General features: G+C 42.9%; 1 protein-coding gene across 1 annotated transcript in view; it reads right to left on the bottom strand.

Annotated features, from left to right (window-relative positions):
• Positions 1–27734, bottom strand: part of RHBDL3 (rhomboid like 3) — a 62798-nt gene continuing 35064 nt past the window's right edge. Inside the window, exons 2-8 of the mRNA XM_085304660.1 lie at positions 25985–26143; positions 15837–16061; positions 14970–15118; positions 10345–10457; positions 7471–7571; positions 2647–2707; positions 1–2062 (exon numbers count right to left, since the gene is read on the bottom strand). Of these exons, the coding sequence (XP_085160786.1) occupies positions 1791–2062; positions 2647–2707; positions 7471–7571; positions 10345–10457; positions 14970–15118; positions 15837–16061; positions 25985–26143 (1080 nt within the window). The 3' untranslated portion in view covers positions 1–1790. The remainder of the gene's footprint in view (positions 2063–2646; positions 2708–7470; positions 7572–10344; positions 10458–14969; positions 15119–15836; positions 16062–25984; positions 26144–27734) is intronic.

The raw sequence follows: 27734 nt of genomic DNA, 5'->3' as shown, positions 1-27734 counted from the left end.
TTTATGCAATTTTTTGTTTCTCATTTTATTTATCAACCAAATAAAAAAAATTGCAGAAATTTTTTAAAAACAAATTTGCACAAAAAAGCAGTAAGTGTTTTCTGGTTAAGGGTCTGATGCAACCTGAGAGYCAATCCACCTCTCCTCTCCCTGGGATGGCAAAAGGCATCTCTCCACAGAGGGCGAGCAAGGCTTGGGCACCACTTGGGTTGATTTGCCCTGTTCCTCTGTGCAGAGGGTCCCACCAAAACATACGTCATCCTTCTGCATTYCCAAGGGCACCGACATGCCAATAGAAAAGGAAAAAAGGAGCTGGTCCAGAGGCACTCCTATGCCTGCTTTATYGAGCCCACTGACCTTGGTGGGAAAGGGGAGGACATCCACATTCCTGCACTCTATTTTCGCAACTCTCTAAAGTGAGAAGCAAAATAACATAAACACCTGACAGAGACATGTACCTAAAGCACTGCTCCTGCTCCCAGCGTTCCAGTCTGGTTMCCCAGTCCATGCAGGCAGCATGCTGCTGTACACACTGTGCTACAGACCAGTGAGAGATTCCTAATCCGGGGCTCAACCTCTGTTAAGCAAAAAGGCATCATTGCAACTGTTGCTTAGAGCCCCTCAACCTCCATTGCCTCAGAAAGGCTGGCCATCTTTGTCATTTTAGCAGTCACTGGAAAAACAGTTTTATCAGCTTCACAGTAATCACAGTAACACCCTTTCCATTTTGGTAGGAAATCAGTGCCACATACCACCCAGCTTGAACTCCACTGACTTCAGCAGACAAATTTGGCCCCACATGGACTGGATGGCTAGAAAGTCTATATYGTTCTCTGCACTGCTGTGAGTGATCCAGGTCTTACTTTTTTATATCAAGCCTACTGGAGGAGTTGAGATCCTTGCTTGGAGCTCACTACAGGCCAGACAGGCAAGACATTAGAACAACATGGCCAAAAAAGAACAGGGAGAAGAAAACAGCACCCGATTGTCAACTGATAAAAACACAAATAAATCTTTGCTCCCCTTTTCCCAAATAAAAACAAACACCAGCCACACCATCTACCACACAGCAGGCTGGGAAAAATGAAGTGAAACATGCAGAGTAAAAGTCACCTCTAGCTGGGTGTCCAAACCACTCTTTAAGAGTCCTCAAGATTTCTAGTGCAATACTRTTTTATCTGTATTTGAGGACCAGTCTCTACCACTTTGGGTGATGAAGTTCTGCTGATCTCTTTGAAAAACAGTTTTCACCATAGGCTAAAATATTTAAGGAACCATTCAAGTAATCAGACGGTGGCACTGGTATGGCTGAACAGWCAGATGTATCCATTGAAACCAAACCCAAGCTGCCTTGTGAATATCAGTTGAGTATGCAGTTAGTAAATGTCTGCTCTTTTTCCATTCTAGTGTTCAGTAACATTGAGGAGTTTTGCTCAACAGCTGGCCACAAGTACAGCACTGACAGGGAAAATGCAAATAGCCCATACAAAACATGGATGTGTGCTAACAAACCAAGCAATAAATGCTGAGGTACAAGCTGTCCCACAGGAKCCCCTGCAGTAGAAAAAGTGCAGGGTCAAAGCCAGCCAGTATTACAGTATCTGCTAAATTCATGCTCAAACTGATCACCCCTTTCACTTGTGAGACCTTTAAGTGTCTCCTTCAGAACATGCTTGTGTTCAAAAGAATCACCCTCCCTAAGTTTCACATAAAAATAGATCCTCCATGTTGATTTATTTAACMTAGCTGGCCAATGAGTTCCACTCTTCAGAGTTTTTTGTCCTGTGCTTTCAGGGAGGGGGAGGAAGCTTCAGATCCAACAGGTTGTAGGCAAAGATATTCCAGAAGATGGCAAACAAGACAAAAATGAGATAAATAGAAAGGAAGATCCACCATAAGGACTGGTCTTGGAGTCTCTGCTCATAGTTCCTCAAGATGATGACACCAAGAGTGATTCCAACCACTACCCCTCCCAGGTGAGCCATGAAGCTGGGGTGYGGGCATGGTGGGTAGGCAGAGGGGTGAAATCGCAGCCACACAGCTCTTCCAAATTCAAAGCTCACTGGAATAAAGAAGGAAAAGAAAGTTATTGTCTAGGTCTCCTGAATGGTTGGTGGCAGCTTGGGCTTTTGGCAGTGTAGACAGGTAGGAGAATATTCTCTTTCCAAAATTTTATATCAAAATCATAAAAAGTGTGAGTTAGAATTTGAAGACAGTCGTCTGTGGTGAATACATGGCCTAGCTACCCTTGCAGTGCCACCCTAGGGATATGCCTGGAAGATAATTCATTAATGTTTGTATACTGCTTTTGCCATCCCAGAGGGGAACTGTGTTAGGAAACCTAAGCATTAGCATTGGGAAAGCATTGCTTTTTTGAGAATTCAAAAATAAGCATCTAAGTCCTAGATCTTCATAAATGCCACAAGCTACAGATGCTGGCTAACAACAAATCATCATCTACAAATGTTTGCATTGAAACCTAAAATCTGCATTCAAGAATGATGTGGYTGTTGCTGCGAGAAGATTCAGCTGCAGATTCCTACCAAAACTGCTGCAAAGTCAAAACCCCCTGAATTAGCATGAACCCTCATGACTAGGACAAACAAAGTAGGACCATGCATGTGCCAAGTATTGTGTGATACTTACTACAGATCAAGGCAACAGCCATGCGCAGCAGTTTGAATTGGCACTTCATTCCTGACCAGTTCTGGAAAAGAGACAAGAAAAATAAAGTCGCACAGCATGCAAACCTGAAAGAATTTTGCATTCAGATCTGCACTGGAGGAGTGTCAAGGGTGGACATCCTTGGAAACAAGCTTCTTTCACTGCCTTTACCACCTGGCCACAACTTCTCCACTCGCCACACCAAATACAGATCTGTCAACCACAGAGGACATAACCATAAAGGACATGTTATAGATATGTCCCAGTTATGGACAAATCCATAACTGCTTTGCCTGKCAGTCTTACTAACTTACTTTCTTTGCCTGACATCCATCCAGCCTGGCTCTGTCTCTGACATCGGCCTGGCCTTTGGCTGGCCTAGCCCTTCTCCAGGGGGTGGGAGGAGCCCCCACTAATGACTGACAGTCAGCARAGCCAACAGACAAGTGTTTGCACATAAAATAAACAACAACGAATTAATCACTGCATTTCCTCAGAGCATTTCAAGAGTCTTGAATAAAGCTTCACAGCAACAGCCCAGCCAAGATAAAGACAATCCCCATTTGATTCTGGATGAGAAAGCAGAGACAGAAGGGGGACAGAGCTGCCCCAAACTCCCAGAAAAAATCCTCTGGAGCTGGGCCTAATCCCCACATTTCTCAGAGTGCTCTACCCTGAGACCCTCCAGCCCCAGCACTAGGACTCTAGTCCCTCCTTGCTGCAGACAGCTTTGCTCCCTGATGCAGATCACTCCTGAAAATAAACCATCAGCCAGAAATCCTAGAGTTGAAGAACAACTTTTCCAAATCCAGATTACTGTCTCCTCTCTACAAGCAGTTGTTTTTCACCATATATAATTGGAAATAGCCCAGGACTGCTCATGACTGTTATAAATGTAGAAGGCAGATTTTAGAAGCTAAGGAACTTTGAGAAATCACTAGCTTATGTATGTGGGCCATGTCTATTGAGTGTATATTCACTGTACCAATTTAACATGAATGCACAAAATGGAAAATCATTTGTCAATACGCTTATGCTGCAGAGTTGGGATAAAAAGTCCCCTCGGATCCAGGACATGGGCCTGGTTCAATCTGCTAATGGATGAAGACACTAACAAAGAGTCTGACCTACAGCTGACTCAAATATATGGACAGATTCCAACTGATTTCAGTATGCCTTTAACGAGGATCAAAGCCAAGGTCTACATGTTTCCCAAAGTCAAAGGCTTTTCAGATCTGAGTCTGTCTTGGCTCTNATCCACGTGTCCCGGTCAGCGCTGCGGCCGGTTTTGAACCGTGTTTCATGGCATTGGGAGATGTTGCCGAACGCCGAAGCTGCACTGAAGAGCTGGAAGCTTTTACGCTGAAATGGCAAATGCCAATATTTTAATGCAAGCTGGGCTATGGATTGTTTATCCATAACAATTCAGCAAAACTGGGATATGTATCAGATATATTTTAATAAAAAGGAACTTGGCTCTTTTTTTTTTTTTTTTTTTTTTTTTTGAAAAAAAAAAACACAACAAACCAACACAGAGGTACCAGTGGTAGTTACAGTGCATGGAAGGTGCCACTGCTATTGAAAGGAGTAGCAGATACGCAGTGGAGTAGCATCGAGAGGTACATTTCTAAGAGCTCACTTGGATCTCACCCAGCTACCATCCTCACAAGTCAACAGCAATACTATACATGGGCTTGGAAGGATCAGATTTTAAACCAAGTGCCCAGAATTGGTATTCTCTCCTTTCACCCWAAGCAGACTTCAATAATTCCCGCACAAACAGTTAAAAGTATTTGAAGGGGAAAATCCAATAGATTTTACAATATAGACAGCTAAAATGGACAGCTAAAAACAGTGTTACTTAGCAAATAAATTAACAGGTATAATTCTGCAAAATAAGTGTCCTATAATATTTCCTTTCTTGTTCTGAATTGCCTGAATGTTGAATTTCAGAAGGACTAAGCTTTACATGTTAGCATGAAGTTTTACCTTAAATTCCAACTACATAATGTAAAAAATACATTAATTTACTCACCTTGGGAAACCCTGATGTATTAGACAACATCAGATAAAATTATGTAAAGCAATACCTAGCATTCAACACAAACAAGAACCGTCCTGGGTAACATCACATCAGCTGACTGTAGTTCACTTGGTGGGCCAACACGGTCACCTGTCAAACGATTTCTCCATGCATTCAAGCCTGATTGTGCATTTCCACTGCTACTGCCTGTACCTCAATCTCCCTGGAACTCAGAATTTTCTGTGGAGTGCAAATAATGAAGACCTCAACAAAAGTAAATCAAGGAGACAGCTCTAAAAGAAAGTCTTGATTTGACCTCTTCCGTTTTCAGGCATGGTCATTAGTCAGGATGATGGAATGAGAATTTCTGAATGACAATTAGAAATCCTGGGAGAAATGTCCAAATTCTTCTTTGTCCACTTGCAAAAAATTTCTAAGCAGAAAAAGAGATCGTGTCCTGGGAAATCAGATGTATGACAATACATTATTATTATTTTTAAGCAGTAAAGAAAATTTTGCCTGTTGACAGCAGTATCAGATACCAGGCAATAATAATATTCTGGAACATCTCCCCGTCGGCAGGCCTCTTGTAACAAACTACCTGTTCATCACACTGAATGAAAAATATTTGTAAACTCTTCAGCTTAAGCTCAACAGTACCTGCTGACCTGCTGAAGCAATATTCTGCAATACACATAACAAATACTCAAGTTTTATGGGGGATCTATCTGTAAATCACTTCTATGATGGCAAAAATGCAATCTCTACAAAATAAGCAACTCATTTTCTCTCTCTACAGAGGCATCTAACCCAGTCAGAAGGCTCTGAACTCATGCTGATTAATATGTGCAGGTCCTTTTGCTCTTCATTTCCATGGAGCTGTTTTGAATTTCTCCCTTTACTCTTTCTTTAGGGTGAGATGCTTTATTGCTTTCCTCTGTAGGTTATTTTATGTAGTTAATTTCATAAATACTTATTTTTACAAGCAGGGTTGTTGTCATTTCCTTTGGTTACCAGGAGGCATAAGGGAACAGAAGATTCAAATGACACCCTCCCTGTACCAGTCCCTCCTCTTCCGCAGCATGCTATAAGCATCTTTGCAAAAAAATGAGCATTACCAGCAATTCAGCTGAGTGGCAAAGAGCCAGCATCTTTTTCAGTATGTAACGGTGTCACATCTAGATATTAAGTAAGCAGAGAGAGGGGAGAAATGGAGGAAAAAAGAAAAGCAAAAAACTCCATCAGAATGGAGAAGGCAATAAAAGGCATTTCAGATCAGGAGAGAAGGGAAACAGTGATAATGGAGGTGCTCCCACAGGAATTGCTAAATACTTTTGCAGGAGGCCAATGAGCGATAAAATGACAGGTTCTTTTGCAGTATTCTAAGAAGCATGAGAAGATCACTGCTGAAGACTCCCTACACACCTCTGGCAGARCATCCTCCTCTAAAGCAAATCTGAATTTCCTCCAATTTCCCCCTCCCCCCGCAAATCTCAATGTGAAGAAACTCTGTGTCTGCACTAATACCCTCTGAGTGAGGGAAAACACCYTCCCACACTGAACCAACAGAAGCATGGGCCACAATTCATACTGAACTTCACTGTGTATCAGAAGGCATTTCCCCAACAGGAACCCTGTGGGATAGGGACAGGAACCCTCTCCCCTCTCCCCACCCACTCAGTGTCCTAATTCTGGCGACAGCCCCCAGCTCATCCGTGCCCTGAAAAGCTCAAAAGACAGCAAGAGAGACCTATTCTGCTCAGGAAATCACTCACTTCCCCCATTCCCAGCTGCCTGGGGCAGCACTGGTTTGTAGGTTGCAGCTCAGGTCTGCTTTCTGCATTAAATCCAAGGTTTTCTTTTAGGCTTGACACAAGTACCACCACACATGCACGCATTTTCCAGTGTCCATGTAACAGACCTTCTGTCGCCACTGCAGCTGACTCTCACTGTCTTCACACTCAGACCCCAGGGAAGGCTGCATTACCATCTTTTTATGGCTATTCTGCTCTGACATTCCTGGTACAGGGCAGATATGCAACCACATACCACCACACATGAACCCTAATCACAGCAAAAATATCTCTCTCAGCAAAGCAGCTTTCACCTGGCAGCCAGCTTAGGGGTCACACAAGCAGACCTGCTGGGCTTTGCCACTACTTTGCTGAATATTGTGGATGAGCTGTTGTTTCCAAGCCTTAGAGATATGAAGATGTTGGTATTTATTAAATGAAGATGTTGGTATTTACTGACTGAAAATACTTCATTACATGAAACACCAAGAAAGAAAAAGAAATATATATACATATGTATGTATATATCACCAGTATGGGCAGGGGGCAGCTTCAGTCTGGGTATTACAAAAGTAGGTAAGGGATATTCTGCACCCAAATTAACCAAATACTGAAATTCTCTTAGGTAGCAGCTAACATGACATGACATATGAAGACAGAAACAGCCCTGCAAATCCTGCAAAGCTGGTTAGCTCCTTCTTTTCCAAACATTTCTCTGCCCGTGTGAAGAGAGCTGAAAGCCTGGAGCAAGCTGATAAGTCTTGTTTCCAGATTCTGCTGACAGGTTGCCAGTCAAGGTACCAAGCTACCACCAGCTGCAGTGTAACATTTCCATTCCAGGGCCAGACCACTGAGACAAGACACAGTTAACTATGGTAAGCCCTGAATGACCAATAGCTGGGTCAGGCGCTATTTCCAGTTGCTGGGATCATCAGACTTGGCTGGATTCATTCACTTTTGAAGAGGCTAGACAATCATTCCAGTACTCACCATGACTATATTGGCCAAGTGAGCAGAGACGAGTGCATACACACCTCCAGAGGAGCCCACCACAGGCGCAGTCATATCAGCTACTGACACTGCAAGGGATCCTGGCAGGAAGAACAAAGGTTTATTACAATTGCGAGCCAAATAAAAACACTCTTTTTACCTATGTCCCTGCAACTGCCTGTTCCGGGTTAACTGATGAAGGCCAGCAATACCTGGGGAAATCAAAAAGAAAGGAGGGGGGAAGGGGAAATAAATCGACTTGAGAGACTATCTCAGCACTGTCAAAAAAGTGACTGATCAATTCTTTTGCACCTACTTTAAAAGCAGTCAAGCAGGCCAGCACAAGGCAGCCATAGATATTCAAACGTGTGCTTCGAAAGGCACTTACACCCTGATCAAAATAACAAGGAAGCAAAAGAAAGAAAAATGTCTGTGTCTTATTCCTCATTGGAGRATAAAACAGAAGTAGCTGCAGTCCTGGCAAGACAAATATTTGCACAGTGAGAAGAAACTGGGGACTTGTAACTTAGCACAGGATTCTAATCAAAGCACAGCCTGTTATTTATAAAGCTGTAGAGTAAAACTAGCTAAAAATAACTTGGATGGAGGCAGTAAAAAGGAGATGACAAAGGAACAAGCCAATCACTTAAAGGTACCACTAATAATGATACATCCAAACATAGATATTGCTTCTTCTCTTAATCTCAATTACAGGTTGTCTGGATCTGCTCAAATCTTCTTTCATTGCAAACTATGAGTAATTGAAAAGACARAAAAGACACAGACAGACTTGGTATCACAAGGCATAGATAGTGAAGACCTCTGTGATGAGCAAGAAAAGGGAAAGCACTCAGTGGCAAATCTTTGGAGAGTCCTCGGTAGGACACAAACTTCTAATGAATTCCTGAAGCATTACTGATTTTTCTCCTAATATAGCACCTGATTTTGGGTCAAGAAAGTGCTGAGGTTCCACCAGCCAACTCTGGTCATAGCTCCCTTCCTCATTGTACAGTCTCAAGACTTCTCAGCACTTAAACACTGACATTACGAAAAAGTTAATGAGAAGTTAATAAGGGAGTAATGACAACTTGCAGTTCAATCCTTGGACATTGCACTGAGCACACATCTTTGGTCCCTCAGTCTCAGCATGTCCTATTAGCAGAGCCAGACAAACAAGAGAAGATAGATGCACAGAAATAGGTGACCTCTCTGTATAAGTAGGGAAAGTCTATTGTGGCCCATGTCTTCATTCCACTGCCTACTCCTGACTGCTAAGGAGCTGTGTTACCTTTACATTGCCTGCATCCCCAGCATTAAGTATGACTTTTACTCCCTCTCCTGGCACAGGTCAAAGAACAAAACACATTTAGTAATCAGCTAATAACTCAAACAGGAAAGGATAGGATGRGATACTTTTGTGTGTGGGACCATTCAGTCACATTTATTGTTCCATCCTGCACTAAGAAGGGAAGTTTTCCTTTCCTTTTGGCACTTTCTTCTACAATTTATAAGGCACAGGGCATGAAAGGTAAGCCTGTGAGGATGTGGTAGACTGTTTAGGAGGAAATTGGGATCATTTGTGTAGTAGAAAAGAACCAACAACTCTGGGTGGGCTTGTGAGCTTCAGGCTCTGACTACAGCCTGTAGATCCCGAGTTGTTCAGCCCAGCTCAATGACTGGTAGAGCCTGTGCTTGGCCTTACCGGCCCTGCCAGGAGGACCACGAGCACAGGAATCTGGAGGCAGCCAGCAACTCGCCACACTCACCTGGGCTAACGCTCAGCAGATCCAATGCTCATTTGCTTTGCTAGCCTAGCACAAGGCTGTTCTCAGCATTGCCACAGATGTGCAATGTGTGTTACATATATATAAACAAAACTACAGGGCTTAATAGATGGATCGAGGAAGAAAAGTTCRTGTCTGGAAAGTTGCAGATTAGGGACCACTTTAATGCTTATTAAAATCATAGACAGGGGACACCAGAGCAGGTCTGCTAACTCYTTTCTCTGCACTAAAGAATGCAGTGTTTGTATCATGCCTCGTCCTGTGTCTTAGTCCAATTATTCTTCTCACAGCCTCCCCCCTGGAGTGTGGGATTTATTAGTACTCAATGCAGCCCATTTTACAATGGCTTTATTTGCTCATTATGGAAAAAATTAAAATTATGTAGCTGAAAAAAAACATCATAAATCTTGAGCTAAGGCAGTCAATCCCTGTCTGAGTTCCACTGTGAAGCCCTTGGTTGTTCTCACACTCTCCTCCCATTTTAATTAGATGTTGATCCATTGTCAGCTAACTTCCATCACTTGCAAACTGCTGGAAAAGCCAAACATRAATAAAAACAATACAGCACAAACTAAAAATCAATCAAACCCTATGGCTTCATGTTTAAATGGATTTCCAGGTTCCTGTACACTGCTTACAGGCTGCAACCAGATACTACTTGCTTACTCAGGCTGYAGGAACCAGAGAATACAGGTCAAAAGGAAGAAAAACTGATACAGGACTTGGGAAAAAAAATGACCCTTCATATRGGGGGGCAAAGGATGCTTCTGCTGACACCTTTCTTCTAAGCATTCATGAGACATGAGAGGAAAGGAACAGTGTGACCTCTACAGGCATTTTCAGGAAGACCATCTACAGCAAGACTATTTTGAACAGTTACTTTTAGCAGGGCTCCTACACACAAAGCCTATGGCTAGTGGGAAAGAGATATCAAGTTGTAGCATATTTCCCACCTCCAATCTCCAAAAAAGTTTTAAAACACAAATATAAAATCAGTGACTGCTTTTCTCCAACATCTAAAACTTAAGAAAGTCAGCACAGACCATTTCAGATGCCCTTCCATCTGAAGCCATCCAGAAGTGTCACCTACCTGCCACAACTCCAGCAATGTAGACAAAGCTGATCCTTGCTGCTCCATGCACCATTTCCAGGGGAACCCCAACCAAGAGCTGAAGGAGAACATTAAGTCCAAGGTGTTCTATCCTGTGGCAAGGAAAAATGACAGTTATTCAGCTTTCTAACTCTTTGTTCCCCTTCTCATGCCTGAGACAGTGAAGTCTTGGAAAGGAGATCAAATAGCATCTGCTGCATGAAAGTAGACCGCAATACTAGGTAAAACAATGGTTTCTGGAACAATCAGGCCCAGAGCTGAGATGTCCCTTCCCTCCTTGCTGCTTGTGATCTCTTTGATACCCTCCTAAGTCTTTCAGCCAAAAACCTCAGAGGACTTTCAGTTATTAATGACACTTTTTTCTTTTTGTTTTTAAACAGAGAGGTTGAAAAATGTGAAAAAGTRAAATGATTTGTCCAAAAAATGCAGCAGGATGGCAGAAGAGCCAGGAAAAGAACCCAGAAACTTTACTTGCTCTTCCCTTTCCCTTTCTAGTGATACAGCCTTCCCTGGGCATATTACATTGCCATGATGGGGAGTGGATATTGAGTTAACAACAAAGTAAGCCTAGCAGTCCCCCTATTTTATTGCGGACACATAATGCAGTTTTACAGTTCGTGCTGTCTGCTTCTCACCCTTTTCTGCTGAGTTTGCTTCAATGGGATCATGGTCAAAGTGGGAAGCAGAGGGAGTTTTCATGTCTGGCTGACACAGGCTGGCAGCACAGTGGGACACGGACTGTATTCAGTGAAGACCTCTGTTCTCCTACCTTTGCTCCCATTACAATCAACACCAAAATTCCTGTTGAATACAATGAGAAGAGTTGGTCTGAGACTGGTCTTGTGGAAAACCCCACTGTGCACATCAGCAAGTGCAGGGCCACCTGTAGTCTAGAGGTAGACAGCATGACAGCTAAGATGTGCATATTTGATAAAGATCCCAGTGTGCCATATTTCTGCTGTGCAGAATCAATAGTTTCAATGCATGTTGTCCATTGTTCTAATCATCAACACTTAACAAGATTGCCTTGCTACTTTTCAAAGCTCCATACAAGTATTTACCCCTCCCTTTGCCAGCTGAAGGATCTTCCATTGATGTAACAACAGCATCATGCCCATGAACAGGGTCTATCTTCAATAATCTGCTAATGTCTGAGATTTACTCTGCGCCCACAGGGCTGTGATCCTTGCCAATGGCCATATCTMACTTGTTCCCAGTAGTATACTCTTTTCCATATGAAGAGTGCCTGAGTTTGCTTACAAAGCAGGTGGAGTAAATGACACAAATGCACCCTTAATGAAGAACACTAGTATCTTTTGGGGGAAAACAGTGCAAAGCAGCTAATGCACTGTAAATCTAAGTCCTGTTTTATACTGGAAATGGACTGCTCACAAACAGCCTTTAGCAATCATCAGTTTAAGTTACCTGCATTTTACTATTCTGGTCTTTCTTCACGTTACCATAGCAATTTTCCATATAGATCAGAAAAAAAGTGCTGATGGCAAGATGCAGTAATTGAAAAAAAACAGTATCATCATAGAATCACAGAATGGTAAGGTTGGAAGGGACCTCTGGAGATCATCTAGTCAACCCTCAAATGAGTAGCCCATTCGGGGATTGAACATGAAGGAGAATTTAAAGTTGGACTGGCAAAGACAGCTAGAAATGATACTACAGAACACTGTTCTTTCCTGATCTCTTAATAAGTTTGTTTCCATTTCATTTCTCTCCTTGCATCAGACACTCAGCACCACAATTTGCCAYCATGTGCAATTGCTGCACATAAGTGTGTTTATCACCTTGCTCAGTGCTTTCGAAGCCTCTGGGYATGGACACATTCGGGCTTCCATTCTGATCCTGCATGTTCACAAAACTTGAGAACTGCRTGAGGAATGAGCAGCAAAGGTCAAACTGAGATCACAGAAAAGAGTCAAAGCATCCAAATGCCCTTTTAGAGCGAGGAGGGAAGAAGCTTCGGCTGGCATATAGTTAACGTCATGAAGCGGTGCCTGACATTTTCACATAAAGCTCTGGCTCTTATTTTTMAAAGGCAGCTTTTGTAAGAGCTCGGCAAAGTTTATCCTAGACGCTAAAGTGACTGCTCTGATTCACAGCTGTTCTTAAAAGACCTTCCAGGAGTGATCCCATTCACTCTTCCTTCCCATCATGCTAAGACTATTGAAGGCTCCACAGTCCATAAGCACCCATAAAATATAATTAGCCTTTGCCAGTGCTGAATGCGTCATTCTTGAAATGACAATTTCACTGATTTATTGAAGACTTTTGCCTTCCCTGGGACCAAACAAATGGAACTGAGCATCAATGCAAGTCATTAGTTACGGCAGTACTACAAATGCATGGGCCCCAGATAATCAACATCTGCTTTCCATGAAAGTAGAAGGGCAGAATTTATAACCTTGCCTGCCTTTTCTGCTATTACAAAGCTCCCTCCATCAGCACTGAAACACAGCCCATGCATTTTTGGAATCTTTCTAGCCAGTCAAGCCTTAGCAACTGCTGCCTTCTTGGACACCTTCTGACTGTCAGTTGCTCAAGGAAAAGCAGATTGAGAGCACTAAATTAAGGAGCAGTCCACATTACCATTTTAAAGTCTCAGTAGGAAGCAGGATAACAATATACTCCATGGTATTGTATTAGCCTCTTGTTTGAAAATGAGAGGAGAATGATGGGCTTCCACTAAAAATGTTATTACCTTTTCAAGATTTATCTGTTCTCCTGAAATGAAAGGAGCTTAATACAATGGAGTTAGCAATAAATGAACATTTAGCCTAACTCCAGATACTACAGATAAACCATGGGGTTTATTGTTCAAGCAGGACTTGCTATTGTTTTGAGGGATATGTGGCCAGAGAGCTTGGAAACCATCACAAAAGCAGAGTCTCCTGCACACCACCTTCATGGCTRCTCATCTCTGAAGCCAGCCACAGATATAAAATAAACCTGATATACTTTTCAGACAGTAAATGTGAAGAGTGCCAGAGCGCTACCTGCTACAGGAAAGGGTGACATTGCACAGGTTAGGAAAGCATGCCACAAGTGACACAGGAAGACACTTTGAGAGCTGCAGAAATTGTCATTATGCAGCTGCTTCTCTTCACACGGAACCCAAAGCAATCTGTGGTTACACAAATACGATAGACCAGGGAAAAAAAAAAGAAAAAGAAAAGAAAAAAAAAGAAAAGAAAACTCAGATACAAATTAGTTAACACCAGTTAAAATCAAGTGTTCCTTTTTCTTACAAGGTCARCTTTTCCCACATCCTCAGTGATGGACCTTTCTAATTCTCATTTACAAAACCAGTCTCATTTCTAGCCCAAAAGGTTGAAACCTGTACACAGAGTACTTTTTGGAGAGATCCGGCTTGCAGAGTCTGGACCTTACCAGGTTTATAATTTCCTTCTAGTATTTTCTTTTTACTCTCTCCTTGGAGAGTCAAGTCAGTTCTGTCCTGACTATGATTTTTAGCCAGAGGTCTGGGCCACTCAAGGGCACTTACACACTGAGGTAGTCATTCCAGAAAGGGACATTCACTTCCTGGCAGAAAAAGGAAAAGATCAKTTTGATCTTTTTGCCTTTAAAGGAGAACATTGACTGATGGGAATATAAGCTTTCCAGTTAACAACAAAGAGCCTTTATCCAGTTTCAAACTGTAAACTACTGCTAAAAACCTTGTGGCTGTGTTTTTTCTATGACAGAATTACAGAAAACCGCAATTATACGCCAGGAATGTGTGAAGATAATGATCTGAGAAACCACATAGAGGGAGTAGGATGTTTTGTACATAAATGAACCTTCCTGTGACATTCAGTCATCACCATGGTACCACAAACATCACATAATTAAATCTCTTTGAATCTTGGGAGGACTAGACAATCTTGCATTCTCTTCCCAAGTTTGCTACATACCTCCCATAGGATGAAGGACAATTCATTTTACTGTGCACCTTCATTTTGCACAAGGTGGACCATTCTCTGTCCATTTGATCAGTCAAGACTGTCAGCTCTTCAGGACAAAAATTATCTTGCTCTGGTGTTTGTACAGGGTGTACAAAATAGGTGTTCAATCTTGACTCAGGCTTCTAGGCATTATCTCAGTCCCTACAGAAGGGACAACATTACTAAGTGAGGACAAGCTGTAGGCACAGGGAGCTTAACTGATTTTCCCAACCTCAACTAGAAAMTCAGGGTCCAAATTATACCATCTAGCTCTTAAATACCAGTACAGCATCTTTGCAGATTCTTTCCACCACTTGCGCACCTCCTCGAGAGGGACAATGGGCTCCTATTTGGTGGGTTTTAGGAAGTGCACACTGAAAAGTGCACACTAAGAGGTGTGTGTGGTCCCAACAGTGTCTAGGAGAAGAGCAGCATCWGTTAAATTCCTTAGCTTGCCTCTTCCCTTCTGAGAGCTGTGAAGGTTTGCCACACATTACCCAAGACCCTGCAACAACTTCAGATTTTTATACATCATTAATAACTGTTTTTTTAAAAATCAGTTTCTGAGCTGATTCAGTCACTTTCTCCTCCTCCCTCTCTCTGGGAAACCTGAACAGTGGGTAATCTCTGCAGTTTGTAAGTACTCACCCTGCATGCATGAATATGTAGGTTAGGTACCTCCAAGCCTGAGCACGGAGCTGAGGATGGTAAACTAATGAGTTCTTCAGGTATAAGGGATGGGTGACTTGCAGCACAAATCTGTCTAATACCACTCCATTGTAAAGAAAAAAGACAACCTAGAAGAGCAGGAAGATTCTTCAGTTAGCAAATGCCTTCTCTCACTGGAAAACACTTTTTAACTTAAATTCCTGGAAAGGAAAGGAAACCGTACAACAATTTTTCTCCCAGGAGACAGCTTCCCACAGCCATGAAAYGCCCCTGTTCTAAGAAAAATGCAACACACTGGTATGATTATGTACATGGCTTTCTATAACATGCCAGCCAGTAAGTCAGAGAAAATCAGCACCCTACCTGATCAGGGTCATAGGTTATCCTTCTCTGTGCTTATTCTAGTGCATCACTTGGCTTTTGAGCAAAGATTTTTCTGGGGCAAAGGAAGAGCAGATCAGAATACTTAATCCAACTTCCGTCCTCTCATTTTCCTCTCAATTCACGAAAGAGAGGTTGCCTTACAGAAATATTTCTCAAAATCCAGTATGTGAATCACTGGTTTCCATAGAATGGTCCAGATTTTCATTCTTCGAAAGACTTTGCATCAGTTTTCCAAACTGAGTTCATATATAAACTGCTTCAGTGACTAATAACTACACTTGGAGATAGAGAGGATTGCAGTCTCCACTTACACATATACCAACAAGCCATAGTGGCCATGTTAGCTTCATGCTTTTCCTTTTCTAGGTCCAAACCTGTCCCACTGTAGCCCTTGATCATGTCTCAGCAAAGCCTTTGGCAGCATGGGGTGGATTCCCAGAGAGAGGGCATTAAGGTACTTGCCTCTACAATAGTGAYGGTAATCATGAACCAGGGTGGAGGGCAGCAGGTATAGCTGTCGTAGTACCACTTCCGGTCTATCTCTCGTGGAAGAGTCTCATATGCAACATGCCGGATCAGCCTCTGGGATAGGCTCAGCCCCGTTTCCTCCAGCAGAGCCTTGCTGCACAGCCTTCTGTTCCCCTGAAGGATGGCTTGGCGAAAACTATTCGACCTTTTGTTGCTCATCTGAGTGAAAAGGAAGAAAACATGAGGACAAAGCAAGGCCTGGTACAACCATCATGGGAGATTTGAGCCAGTTTGATAGTGCCAAGATTTAGGCAGGCAGGGGGACCACCACTAGGCTGGAAATAGAGGAGCCAAAGTCTCAGCCTGATTATGAGATGACCCATATGGTGCAAGAAGACAATCAGTACCAGCGGCTGCTATGACAGTGCCCATAGAGGAGCTCAGGGCAGAGCAGAGGCTGCTGATGCATCCAGCTGGGCTCTCTGGCCGACTCTCCAGCCCTGCCACCATCTACTGCCTTCTCAACCAGTTATTGAGAAAAGTCACTGTGTCCCCCTACCCTCAGCTCCCCCTGCTCTGTCAAACCTCCCTGTGCCTGCTATCTCTTAGGGTAGGGAATTTCTTTAATGTAGCAGGAGGTGCACTTGTAGCATCTAACCCTTGTGTTCTGATCCTTGCTGGCAGGAGTTAGCTCTGGGCAAGGAAAAGGATATGTTGCATAAAACAAAAACAACCACACGAGCAACACCAACAAAACACTGGCTAAACTGGTGTCTTAACTTTTGTAAACTTGTAAGAGGAGAGGGTTTGGCATTTGTTATTGTTGTTTTTTAAACAGTTATCCTCTGAGCGGGCAGATTTTCAGATGGCGTAAGCTTTGGAGGACACAGACAATTTGCATATGCATTATCATCATACATGCACAGAATTAGATATCTATCTTTTGAGTATACACTTTCCTCTATTTGGATGCATAATTAAAGCAATTGCATTTGAAAATTAGGCAGATGGAATTTTATGCGTAGCCTGCTTGAAAAAAAAAAATCAGGCCTGAAAGAGTTTGCTCCAAGATTTGGGTAATTACTAATTAGCCCTGATGTCAAACAAACCTGCTGCATTAGATTCACTGGCTGTACTGGCTAAACCTTTGGCAGAGAAGGCTTAAAAGATAACATCCCTAACTGTGGATAAAGATCACTGTAGGGGAGTAAAAGGCACCAAAGTGAACAYGACAGACTTGTCCCTCTTCTGAGACAACCGCTGAGTGATCTCAGAAACCACCAGCAGCCTCAGTCTCCTAGAACCAAATGAGAGACRACATTCAGCAGCGATGCTTCCAGCTCTCTTGGATCACTCCCATTTCGGCTAGCACCCTGAAGACACGACAGCTCTGAAGCCCWGAGCTAGCACTCTCCGTGCCCAGGCAGCTGAGTAATTGTTCCAAGCTGGACCAAGCTGCTTAAAACATAGAAATCACTGCAGGCAACAACTTCCTGTTAATCACTAGAAGAAGACAAAGGAGCCATCTGAGGTGATGCTTGAATGACCTTTCAAGTGCTGTGCACAGCTCTTTTCCCAGCAGCCACCCATCCCTTCTTAGCCTTCTGTTTGCCCAGTCCCACCTATGCATCGGCATGAGCAACCGGACAGGCAACCCAAGGAAGAAGGACTAAAATTTTTGGTGATCTTTTTTTTTAAAGTTCTGATCCATTTTAGGTTTGGGAGGAAAAATATTTTTTGTTTTTGAGTTGTTTTGAGGGAGAAAGGAGTTTTACCCCCAAAACTCCCTCTTATTTTTTATTGTTCCTCCCATTCTCTTTTGTTTTGTGTTGCCTTTCCTCATYGACAAAATACTTGCAAAAGAGCACTGTTGGTGAAGAAGCAAAAAAGTCAAAGAAGAAAAAAAATCTGACCACAAAAATCTTTCTATCTTCTCAAGTCTGCCACCCAATAGCTTTTCCTCTAAAATTACAAAAGAACACAACAAAAATTGATGATGATCTTTTGTTGCATTAAGAAAGTCTGCTCACATTGAAAAACATTTTCATGGAGAAACCTCTATCAGCTGTAAGGTTTTCTTTCGCATTTGTGGGACTTCTTCTGGTAGGTAAAAAAAGTTCCCTTTGTTGCAAAAAGCAACTTTGACCACCTCATGATTTTGCTGTGTCTGCAAAAAAAAGCTTCTCTCCAGTTTACGTGGACACAGCCAGGCACAGACATACTGTTCTCTCGTAGACTCCACGTCTGTTCTCTCTGGCTTCATGCCTCTTGTGAACGAGATTAAATTCAGACTGAAAGTATCACTTTGTCTGCTACAGATGGAGAAACCTGACAGTCCTCTGAAGTTGCTGATATGTCTCTTTCAATTGCAGTGATATGTTTGATTTTCCTGCCTACCACAGAATGCTCAGTCCCTTTCCCTGCTGCAGCGTATCAATGGAAAATCATGACTTCCAGAGTCAACCAAAGAAAACAATCCTTGCAGTTAGCATCAAGGCGTGCTGACAGCCCTCAGCAGGATGATCACCTCATCTCTGCACAGGCTGGTGAGGGAAAGATGCATCGGAAACCCCAGTGGTTGCCAGTGTTYATGCTTGTGCTAGGCTCATCATGGAAATTTCCTTCCATTTGTTCAGCAGAGGATCCTAACCCAAGCACCACTGAACCCATCTGTCACCATTAAGCATGGCAAAAAGAGACCTGCTCAGTTCAGTCACCTGAACGCAGCACAGCCATGTCAGCCCGGTGTCTAGCTCTGTACTACTGCTGCCCCTCAACTACTGCTACTTTATCCCCTCAACTGCCTGTCTTCACGCCCCATTATTTTTACAAGGTGTTCCATATTAGTTGTTTCTGATCGCATCTGGATGATAAAATGCCAAAGATTATTTAAACTGGTAATCATACGAGAGCAGTAAACAGTGGTATTACAGGAGTGAGGGAAAGCCTCGGGCAGAGCACTGACTGCTCTCTGGGGAACACATGTGACCGCCTGAGAAAGAACTTGCCTGCAGTAAAGATACACTGCAATATATTTTCCGTACACCGTGAGGCACTGCCCATTAGTAGTCCCTCTGAACAAGAAGTATGGATGTATTACATCAACTACACTTACAAGCAGCCAAGCACGCCTTCTCTTCCTGACTGATTTTCACCCCCTAGATACTGTGGGATATAAATATATAAACATATAAAAAAATTAAGAGTTGTTTGGTTTTGTAAATACAAACCATAGTAAATGCCCGAGAAATCATTCATAGTTATCTCAGACATGAGGCCACGGGATCAAAGCACTTAGAGATGGAAAAGACCTTTGACACCAAACTCCTAGATGTCTGGAATCCTGTTCAAGGACAGAGGGTCTGCTGAGTATTCAAATGCACCCGTTCTTAGCAAAGAGGTAATGAGAAAACTGACTGCAAATGAAATGGTGCAGGTATTGAATTGCTGCAGTCTTGCAGAAGACACAAGGAATCCAGCAGCACCAAGTGTACTCTTCCCAGATTGCAACACCCCAATAGGCTCCTTGGAAGGAATGTGCTTAGCAAGAAACAAGATATTCCATTTATCTACCAACAACAGTGGATGCTGTGTCAAAGGGAGCCAGGTTTCAATTTACCTGGAAAATTAAAAGCCTTTGGTACCCATAATTACAACTCGAACTATTCAGAGCCCTTAGTGAGCACTAATTAAACCTCTTCCTACCTCAGGCAGGAACACAAAGTATTTATCAAACCTACTTTAAAGCAGAGGATACAGAAAGAAGGCCCACTCCCCCTCTAAATATCATAGCCTTTGAGTGGTCTTACACCCAGATGAGGCAGGGACACAGAGACTTGTTGGGAGCATACCATGGATGCTCAAAAATACCGATAATCCATTTAGATGCAGATGGTCAGATGTCCGCAGCACATCCTGCTCTTCCCCATCTGCAACCACTGCCCAACACACCAACCAGGAAACRAACTCTAAAGAGCCAGCACAGCTGACTGCTGGGGCACCAGAAGCACAGCAGTCCTGGGCCTGCTCACATAACCCAGCAGGCCTTTGGATCACATTTATAGCCCCAAGCTAGGAGGCAGTGGGGAACCAGAGTAYGAGGAGAGACAAAGGATTACGTCGCTATTGCTGCTCTGACCAGCTCTTGATGAGAAGCCTATTTTTTTTCCTCAGACTGACTTTGGAATATTCAAATCTTCCYCAAAAGAGATTCTCCCATATGGTCACAATTTGCTGATTTGATTTTGGAATTACATAATATTGGTCTTTATGAGCCAAGAATTTAATCATCAGCTTCAGGAACACTGAGCCCATTGTTGGCCTGCACATTACAATGGCTCCAGCAGCACAGGGCACCCCCTCAACTTCCCTCTGCGCAATTGATCTGGGACTTCTTTAATGAGCATGATATTAAAGCTGCAGGCAGATGGGTACAACAAATAGTATGTGGAGAACGAAGGAGAGGAACAACATGTTTCCTTAGTCTTTCATGCCCGTAAAAAGTTATTACGCAGAGAGAAAGAAATTTCCCTTGCAAAACAGCCAAGCTGACATGACCTGTAACTATGCACCACCAACTCTGCCCTTTGGGTATTAACACACTAAAGCAAAATGAGGCTTGTTGCTACAGCTCGGCTCAGAGGATGGCTTTTACACATCTAATAGGAAGGAGAATTTTTGCCCACTTAGATCTAGACCAGGATTAAAAGTGTCAAAATTTAGGACAAGTGTCCTTATAGTCTAGTCTAGGACAGTGCCAAATTTCAGTAGAGYACAAAGGCCTGCTTTTGTTCAGAATCCATGTTAGTCTAGAAAGGGATTCATGCAATCCACAATTTGCTAAGGAAACTGGCTATTCGGGCTGACAGACCAGTTTAGCCAGGTTTCTTGGCCATCTGTACTACTGTTGCTGTCCCAGCGCAGGAGTATCACAACAGCCAAGTTACRCAGCATTTTCCCATCTAAGCTCTTCAGTTCCATGGCTTGTGTGGGACACTCTACCACTTTTATAGTTTTTATTCAGCCCAGATCAGGAGACTTAGAAAAACATGAAATTCTGCCCATCGCGTATTGGCATCTTTGAGGTTTGAGTCTGTGGCTATTCTTGAATACACAACACACTGCGACTGGCAATCAGCTCTCCAGCTCTGATCTTCCAAGAGAYAGAACACTAAATCAAAAATTAGCAAAGCTTTTAAAAAGCCTCTGTCAGCTCCAGTTTTATAACCCACTTTAGTTACAAATGCAGCTTTTCCAATCAATTTTGCTTTCAAGATTCACATTTATTTCCTTCCCTCACTCCACGCTTTTACAAAATGCTAATGTGGGTAAAGATTGCTTCTCCCAAAACACATGGCTCAGCATCAAGTTCATCTATCACAGATGTTCATATCCTCTGTACCAACCTGGTAACATTTTCCCAAGGAGCACCTGATGGAATAAAGGAAATGCCAACATTGCGATTTGTTCTGCCCAAGCAGTGGTTTCTTCTAGGGATTCAATAAAAGTGAGAGACCAAATAAGTCATCTTGGTCATTGTAGGAATATTCTCTGCTCAAGGTTTTGTCTCAACTCCTATCAAATGTTCTAGCCCTGCAGCTTCCAGCACTTCCATTAGAAARGGGAAACTGCACTCTGAATTCAAGGCTAAGCACAAGAGCACTGCTTGTAGGACACAACTAACAATCTGGTTCAAAAAGCTTTGTCTGTTAAAATGCAGCAGGCTTTAAAACAGCAATCTCCCCTTACATGTTCAGTTTTTCATTGGGACTGGGAAGGATTCTGCATCTGAAATGAATTMATAATTAATTTTCTCAAGCAACAGAATTTTTWAAATGTCTTTATACCATTTCCCATACACACGTGTATCCTAGATATATACACAATTTAAACAGTCATTTAAGTTTACTTCTTGCATCTCAAATTTCAGCTCTAAGTGATTGGAGACAGCTGAGGAATTATGGTTAAGGATGGAAATTTCTWTGCTGAGTTCCACTGTAACTGGCATAATGATTACTTGCCAAATTAGTTCACTTGGGAGAACATTCTCTCTTCTGCTACTACATGTAGCCAATATCCAATGGACTCAGATCGATGTAGAAGCTGAACAAGCTCCAACAGCAGCTTTTGCATCCCAGTTATTCAGTTTCAAGATACTCAGCTGGCCCTCTAACAGCTTCTTCCCCCGCAGGAGATAAATGACACATTGCCAGCTTTCTCCAAGATTGGAGGGAAAACAACATGAAGAACGTGAACATCTGTCAGGAGAGTTGTTCAGCTCTCCTGGAAATGTGCACGGGAGCCATARCTTTACACCCCAACAAGGGTTTTAATACACTAAGAGGTAAGAGATGGATATAGATATGATTAGATAACCATTCACATCACACCAGCTCTTGTACGTGTGGCCTTGGCTCACCCACCAAAGTCTCTTCCTTAAAGGAAATGAGTTTCCTGCCACTGCTGTTAGCAGTGTTCAAACCTGTCCAGCTGTACATCAATGCCTGAACAATTGTACCACTGAACACAGCTCTCCAAAGACAACGATCAGTGTTAGCATAGGACAAAGTTTGCCATAGCACTGGGAATGAGATTGCAAAAAATTGCAGCAGGGAAATGCAGAAGCATTATCTCTTGTGGAAGCCTCCTCCRTATTCATAATAGCATGAGATTATATCAAGTACTGAAGTAGGAGATTTTCAAATTCTGTTTTAATTAAATATTTATTATTATACCTCTGAACCAAGGCCAAGAAGACAATACAGGAATCCCGTATTTCCAGCCAAGACAGTGATTCAAGGAGAAAGGGAGTACTTAAAGGGTGACCACTGGAAGCTGAAGGACATCCCTGACATCAGTGATGGGAGATGGCTTGATGGCTGGCACAAGAACCTGCCCTAGTTCTTGTGCCAGCACAGAGRGGAAGAGACAGAGCTRTCAAACCTACACCTTTGCCTGCAACAAACCTTTCCAGATTAGCAGCAATGAGAACAAAGCTACAAACACTAGACAAATCCACYAGAGCAGTTGGTCCAGGGTTATTCTGCAATAGCATTTTAATCTTAAAACACATACTGGAAAGTGAATGAGGATTTTKCAGGGAGGGGAGCTGTGATTCATTTGGGCAAACTTTTGCCTTGTTTGGGGATTCCCCTGAAAATCAGAGATTTAGGGTTTATTGCTTATCTTCCCAGTGACTCACTAATAAAGAATTATATGTAGTTATTGCAAAGCAATGTTCACCTGAGCTTTCTATGCAGGCTGTCAGCTGGTTCAGTAAAGGACAAGGAAAGATGCTGGAAGTGCAATTTATAGCTATTTTATGACTGTGCTACAAAGTACTTCTAAGTACCATTAAAAAAAAGTGTAGTTTAAAGGAACTCTCTCACCTCCCCATTACCTGACAGAAAGAATACAGTATGTAACCTCTTATAAGCTCACCTCCACAAAGATAATAAAGCCCTCCTGGTGTTACTGCRTACACACTCACAAAGCCAAAAGATAAAATGTAACGTTCTCTCCTTTAAAAAAAGTTATGTCTTTTCCCAGCGATAGCTCTTCTTTTCCTCTTTCTCCCCATTTCAGTTCAAGCCAAGTTGGAGGAAGTATCCTAAGTAAATTGCCATCATTGCAAGCACTGATTCAGCAAAAAGCAAGCATTATTATCCTTTGAAAGCAGGAAAGACGGCCATGAAAATCTATGGGCACACACTGTCCCCTGCAAGGGACAGAACTGTCCCCTGCAAGGGACAGAATCAAGTCTTATTCTTATCACTGAAGTGGCTAATAAGCACAAATGGATTCCAGGCATGCATTATTGTAAATGTCTTAAGAAAAAACATAAGCAGCTACATCTGAAGCCTTAGAAAGCAAAAGAAAACAGCTCAGGYAGGAGATGGAGCAAGGGGAAAATGGAACTGAAGGAACAGCAGGAGGGGTTCAGCACCTTGCAGAAGGGGTCCTTCTGACATGGCTGGCTATTGCCTATTGAATCCAGCATCCAGCTGGAGATATGCCCCTGCTCTGTTAAGATAAAATGATGTGTTGAGAGTTCAACTTGGAGAAGAGTCCTTTCATGGGCCAAACAATGTGAACTTTTCATTTTGTGACTGTTGATGGTGGGGGCGTATGGCTATCTCCGAGACCTCTGCAAAAGGAAAATGGATGAACTCAAGAGATGCTGCTTTAATGCCTCCTTTTAGTGGTGTAAATGGCCAGCAAAAGGTTTTGTCTGCAGAACAATTGTCAAAAACACATGACCCTGAAAAAAAAAAAAACCTCACAGATGGAAAAGGCTGCAAAGCTCTAAAAAAACATGTATTTTAATGGGTACCAGCTTACATGCTGTSGCTTTCACAAACCAAAGGGAAAAGCACTGTGGAGTTCAGAGGGAAAACTGCCATCCGCATGTGGAACATGGCAGCTAATTCCTGGTTTCACAGTTCAGTTTAAATTCTCATTAAACACCACTGGCTCTTTAAAGTAAAAGAGCAAAAAAACTTACTCCCACTTCCTATTTCAGCTGATAGCTTGAAGTAGCTTCAAGAGAACCCCATTTAATGACACTGCCAATGGCATTTTAGAGGTACGATCCTTACCAAGTTTCAAAGAAGTTGCCTAAGAGGGAAGTTGCTAATACAACTTCATTAAGTCAAAGTGTACTATAATTCCACAACAATATGGCTTCAAGTCAGGGCTGTGCAGAGGCATTAGCTTGTTTCTAAGCATGTGCTCAGGTTCCACTGACTTTGAATTGAGTATCAATTCACATTTTTAGGTATCTTGTTATACTGGATTCCAGACGGTTACAATATATGGAAATGTTAGAGCTAGAGCGGGAATTCACTATTTTGCTATATTTTTTTTAGCATAAACCACCTAATAAATTTCTGTAGACTGATGAAATTGTAAAGTGCAAGTTAAAGCCTCCCTAGAACTAGTTCAATGCCCACTTTTTCCATTCCAGGTCCCATTTTGGACTCACTGTTTTTGTTTGTGGATTGCAACACACTCCTGAAGTATTTTTTCCCTTTACCTAGCCCTGCTCTCTCTTCAAGTGCCTACACAGTGCCCTGGACTAAAATGTCAGATTCTAGATTTTATCCTCATACTCTTATAGCATCCAAAATGCTACTAGCACAGAAAAAAACAAAAAAAAAAAAAAAAACCAAACAAACAAACAAACAAAAAAAAAACAGAAGACTCTGTATAGTCTCATCTCCTTCATCTCCCATATTTTATCTTGTTTCTATGACTCCAGCAATATTTTGAGATAAGAACTGTCTCTTTGAACATCCACATTGAGAGCATATAGCACTAGACAGTCTTCCACCAAGAGCCAATCACGTCTGAGCATCTTGCACGAAGTAAGAAGCTACCCCAAACTAATCTTCCCCTCATGTTCTCTGATGAACAGATCTGTTTCCCCCATGAGAATGCTACCACATATAATTGCATGTGCCAAGACAGAGAGCTATAAAGTGAATCACAGGGACTGTTTCACCAATTTCTCCCACACTTCACAGTACTATTTTTTTTGCTGTTTCTTTCCAACAGAAGTTCACAAGGAAAGTTTACGGGCAGGAAAGCAGGGGAGAGAGAAGGAGCTCTAAAAAGTTTGAATGATGTAAATCAATAACAGCTGGATGAGGAGAGAGAAGGAGAAATGCCATTTATAAGTAATTTAATGTTCTGGCATCTGCATTAGCTATTGATTAGTGAGGGCAAAAAATGCAGATGAAGAGGGGYTGGTGATAGAAAAATCAATGTTTTCTTCACAGGATTCATTCAATAGCAGTRAAAGAAATATGCCATGCTGCAGAAGCCACTTCAGATGGGTGTGGACTAGCACCATCTCCCATTCCCCAAAGGAGGAGGATGTCCATGCCTCTCACCCGTCTCTCATCAGCTTGCACTGCTCCCAAGCTCAGTGGAGTGAGGATGAGGCTGACAGAGAGGAAGAGCCCAGTTCTGTTCCTGAGCCTCTGCCAATTTGCTGGCTGGCCTTGGGCCATTGTTTCTGCAGAGGGAGTTAGATGATACCTCTCCCGCTACCGAAGTGTTGTGCAGTTTGATTAGCAAATGCTTGCAAGGYACTTTGAACATACCAAATTCTGTAACAAGTAGCTGATCAGAGCACTCACCAGATTCACAAAGTCCTGGTAGCAGATCCTCCCCTCAGAGTTGCTATCTGCCAGGGCCAGGAGGACCTCCAGCTTGTGGGGGTCCAGTTCTGAGCCGTGCCTCTGAAGGAGAGAGCGAAACTTCTCGGTGCTGATGTAGCCGGTGTTGTCAGGATCAAACTGGGGATAGGAGGGGAAAGTGCCAGTATTAACTTTTCTGTTTTACACACAGCCTTGGTCTCCTACACTTTCACAATCCACTGCAGACCCACAGAGATCCTAGGGGCTGCTCTAGGCTTTGGTGATGCATTGCCACACAGCCTCCTTCACCTCCAGCTTTCTTTTACTGCCCAGGGAACTGCAGAGCACCCTACTGTGGAAAAGGGGAATCCASGTATTGTCACCCATACCATCACCCTGTCTCAATCCAAACTTCAGCTAAGCCAACCCCTTTCATCTTTTCCACTGTATCATTGTTTCTCCTGGCTATTTTTCACATTCCTATCTGGTCCATCAAACAAACAGGAGATGCAATCTGTGAAACACACCTTACCGATAACAGKTTTACTCCTGCATTTCCTAACACAATTGCAACACAGGAATAATGTTATCTCTTCTCAAGACCTTTGTTTACTCAGCGTTTCTGACAGTCAGTTTTCTACATCACCTTTACAGATGCCTCCATAAATCATAATGCTTTTACTGCTGAAGAGATCTTTATTTTGAGATGGATTGTGAAGAGACTCTTTGGATAGGGAGCAAAGGAGATAAACATGTTAAACCAAAATTGACAAGGTAGCCGCATGCTATTTTCAGAAGGTAAATTAGACTCATTAGAAATCTCCAGGTGAGATTTGGAGCAAATCCCACTTTGCTCAAATACATAACCGTTTTCCCTCAGACTAAACGCTTCATCTTCTAAAATTGTCACTGAGCAAAAAAGAAAGCTTCGCAAGGTCGTTCAAACTTACTGCCAGGCATGACTGCTTCCATGACCTCTAACTCACACGGAGCTCCCCAGGGCACACTGCAAGGGGCTGGCAGCCCACTGGCAGGCTCATCCCCAGACCCAGCAAAGCCAGTGCTGGCATCACACCAAGCACATTTCTTTAATGCTTTGAAAACTAGTGGATGCAAGCAGCCGGACCAGCCTGCACTAACTGCGGTGCAGTCTGGTCTCTGCCAGCTCTCTGTTGCTGGGAGATTTGCCTTTGATTCTCCAAACTTGGCTCTGAGGAGCCTGGTGCTCACTGGCCTCTCTTTGTAGATAATGATATCAAGCTTGTTGGCTGGATTGAATGACTGTCAGGGGGCAGGGTGGTCAGGAGGGAGTCTTTTCATGGAAACGTTCGGGACACGAAAGGCCCTGGTAGAGCCAAAAAGGTCCCAACAATCCTTGCTCTTTCCTAGCAGAGAACAAAAGCTGAACAGGCGCTGGGCCTTCAATCAGATGCAACACAGGAAAGGCTGTCTTGACAAGGGAGGGGAGCGAAGGGGGACAAGGCAGAGGATGCAGCTTGCCAGCAGCTGCTACTGCTCTGCAGTGAGCAGATCAGCTGTAAAACAGACCAACTTCAGGCACGGGCAGCTTGTTCAGCCAGTGCCCGCATGCACAAGTCTGGCTCTGGCTCTTTCCAGCCCTAGCTGAGCACCTTTTACCCTTTGTCCTGCTGTTTCCRGGGGTGGTGGGGAGGAGGGTTCTGCCATCTTCGGCTGTTTTGTTGAGGAGATGCTGTCTCATCTGTGCAGGGGAGATCCCAAGCCCTTTGCT

This window comes from Rhea americana, unplaced genomic scaffold, assembly GCF_003343005.1.
Source record: "Rhea americana isolate MKP2758 unplaced genomic scaffold, rheAme1 scaffold_21, whole genome shotgun sequence".
Classification (NCBI taxonomy): Eukaryota; Metazoa; Chordata; class Aves; order Rheiformes; family Rheidae; genus Rhea; species Rhea americana.
Note: the sequence above shows the minus strand (reverse complement) of the source record. Positions and strands in the feature narration are given on the sequence as shown.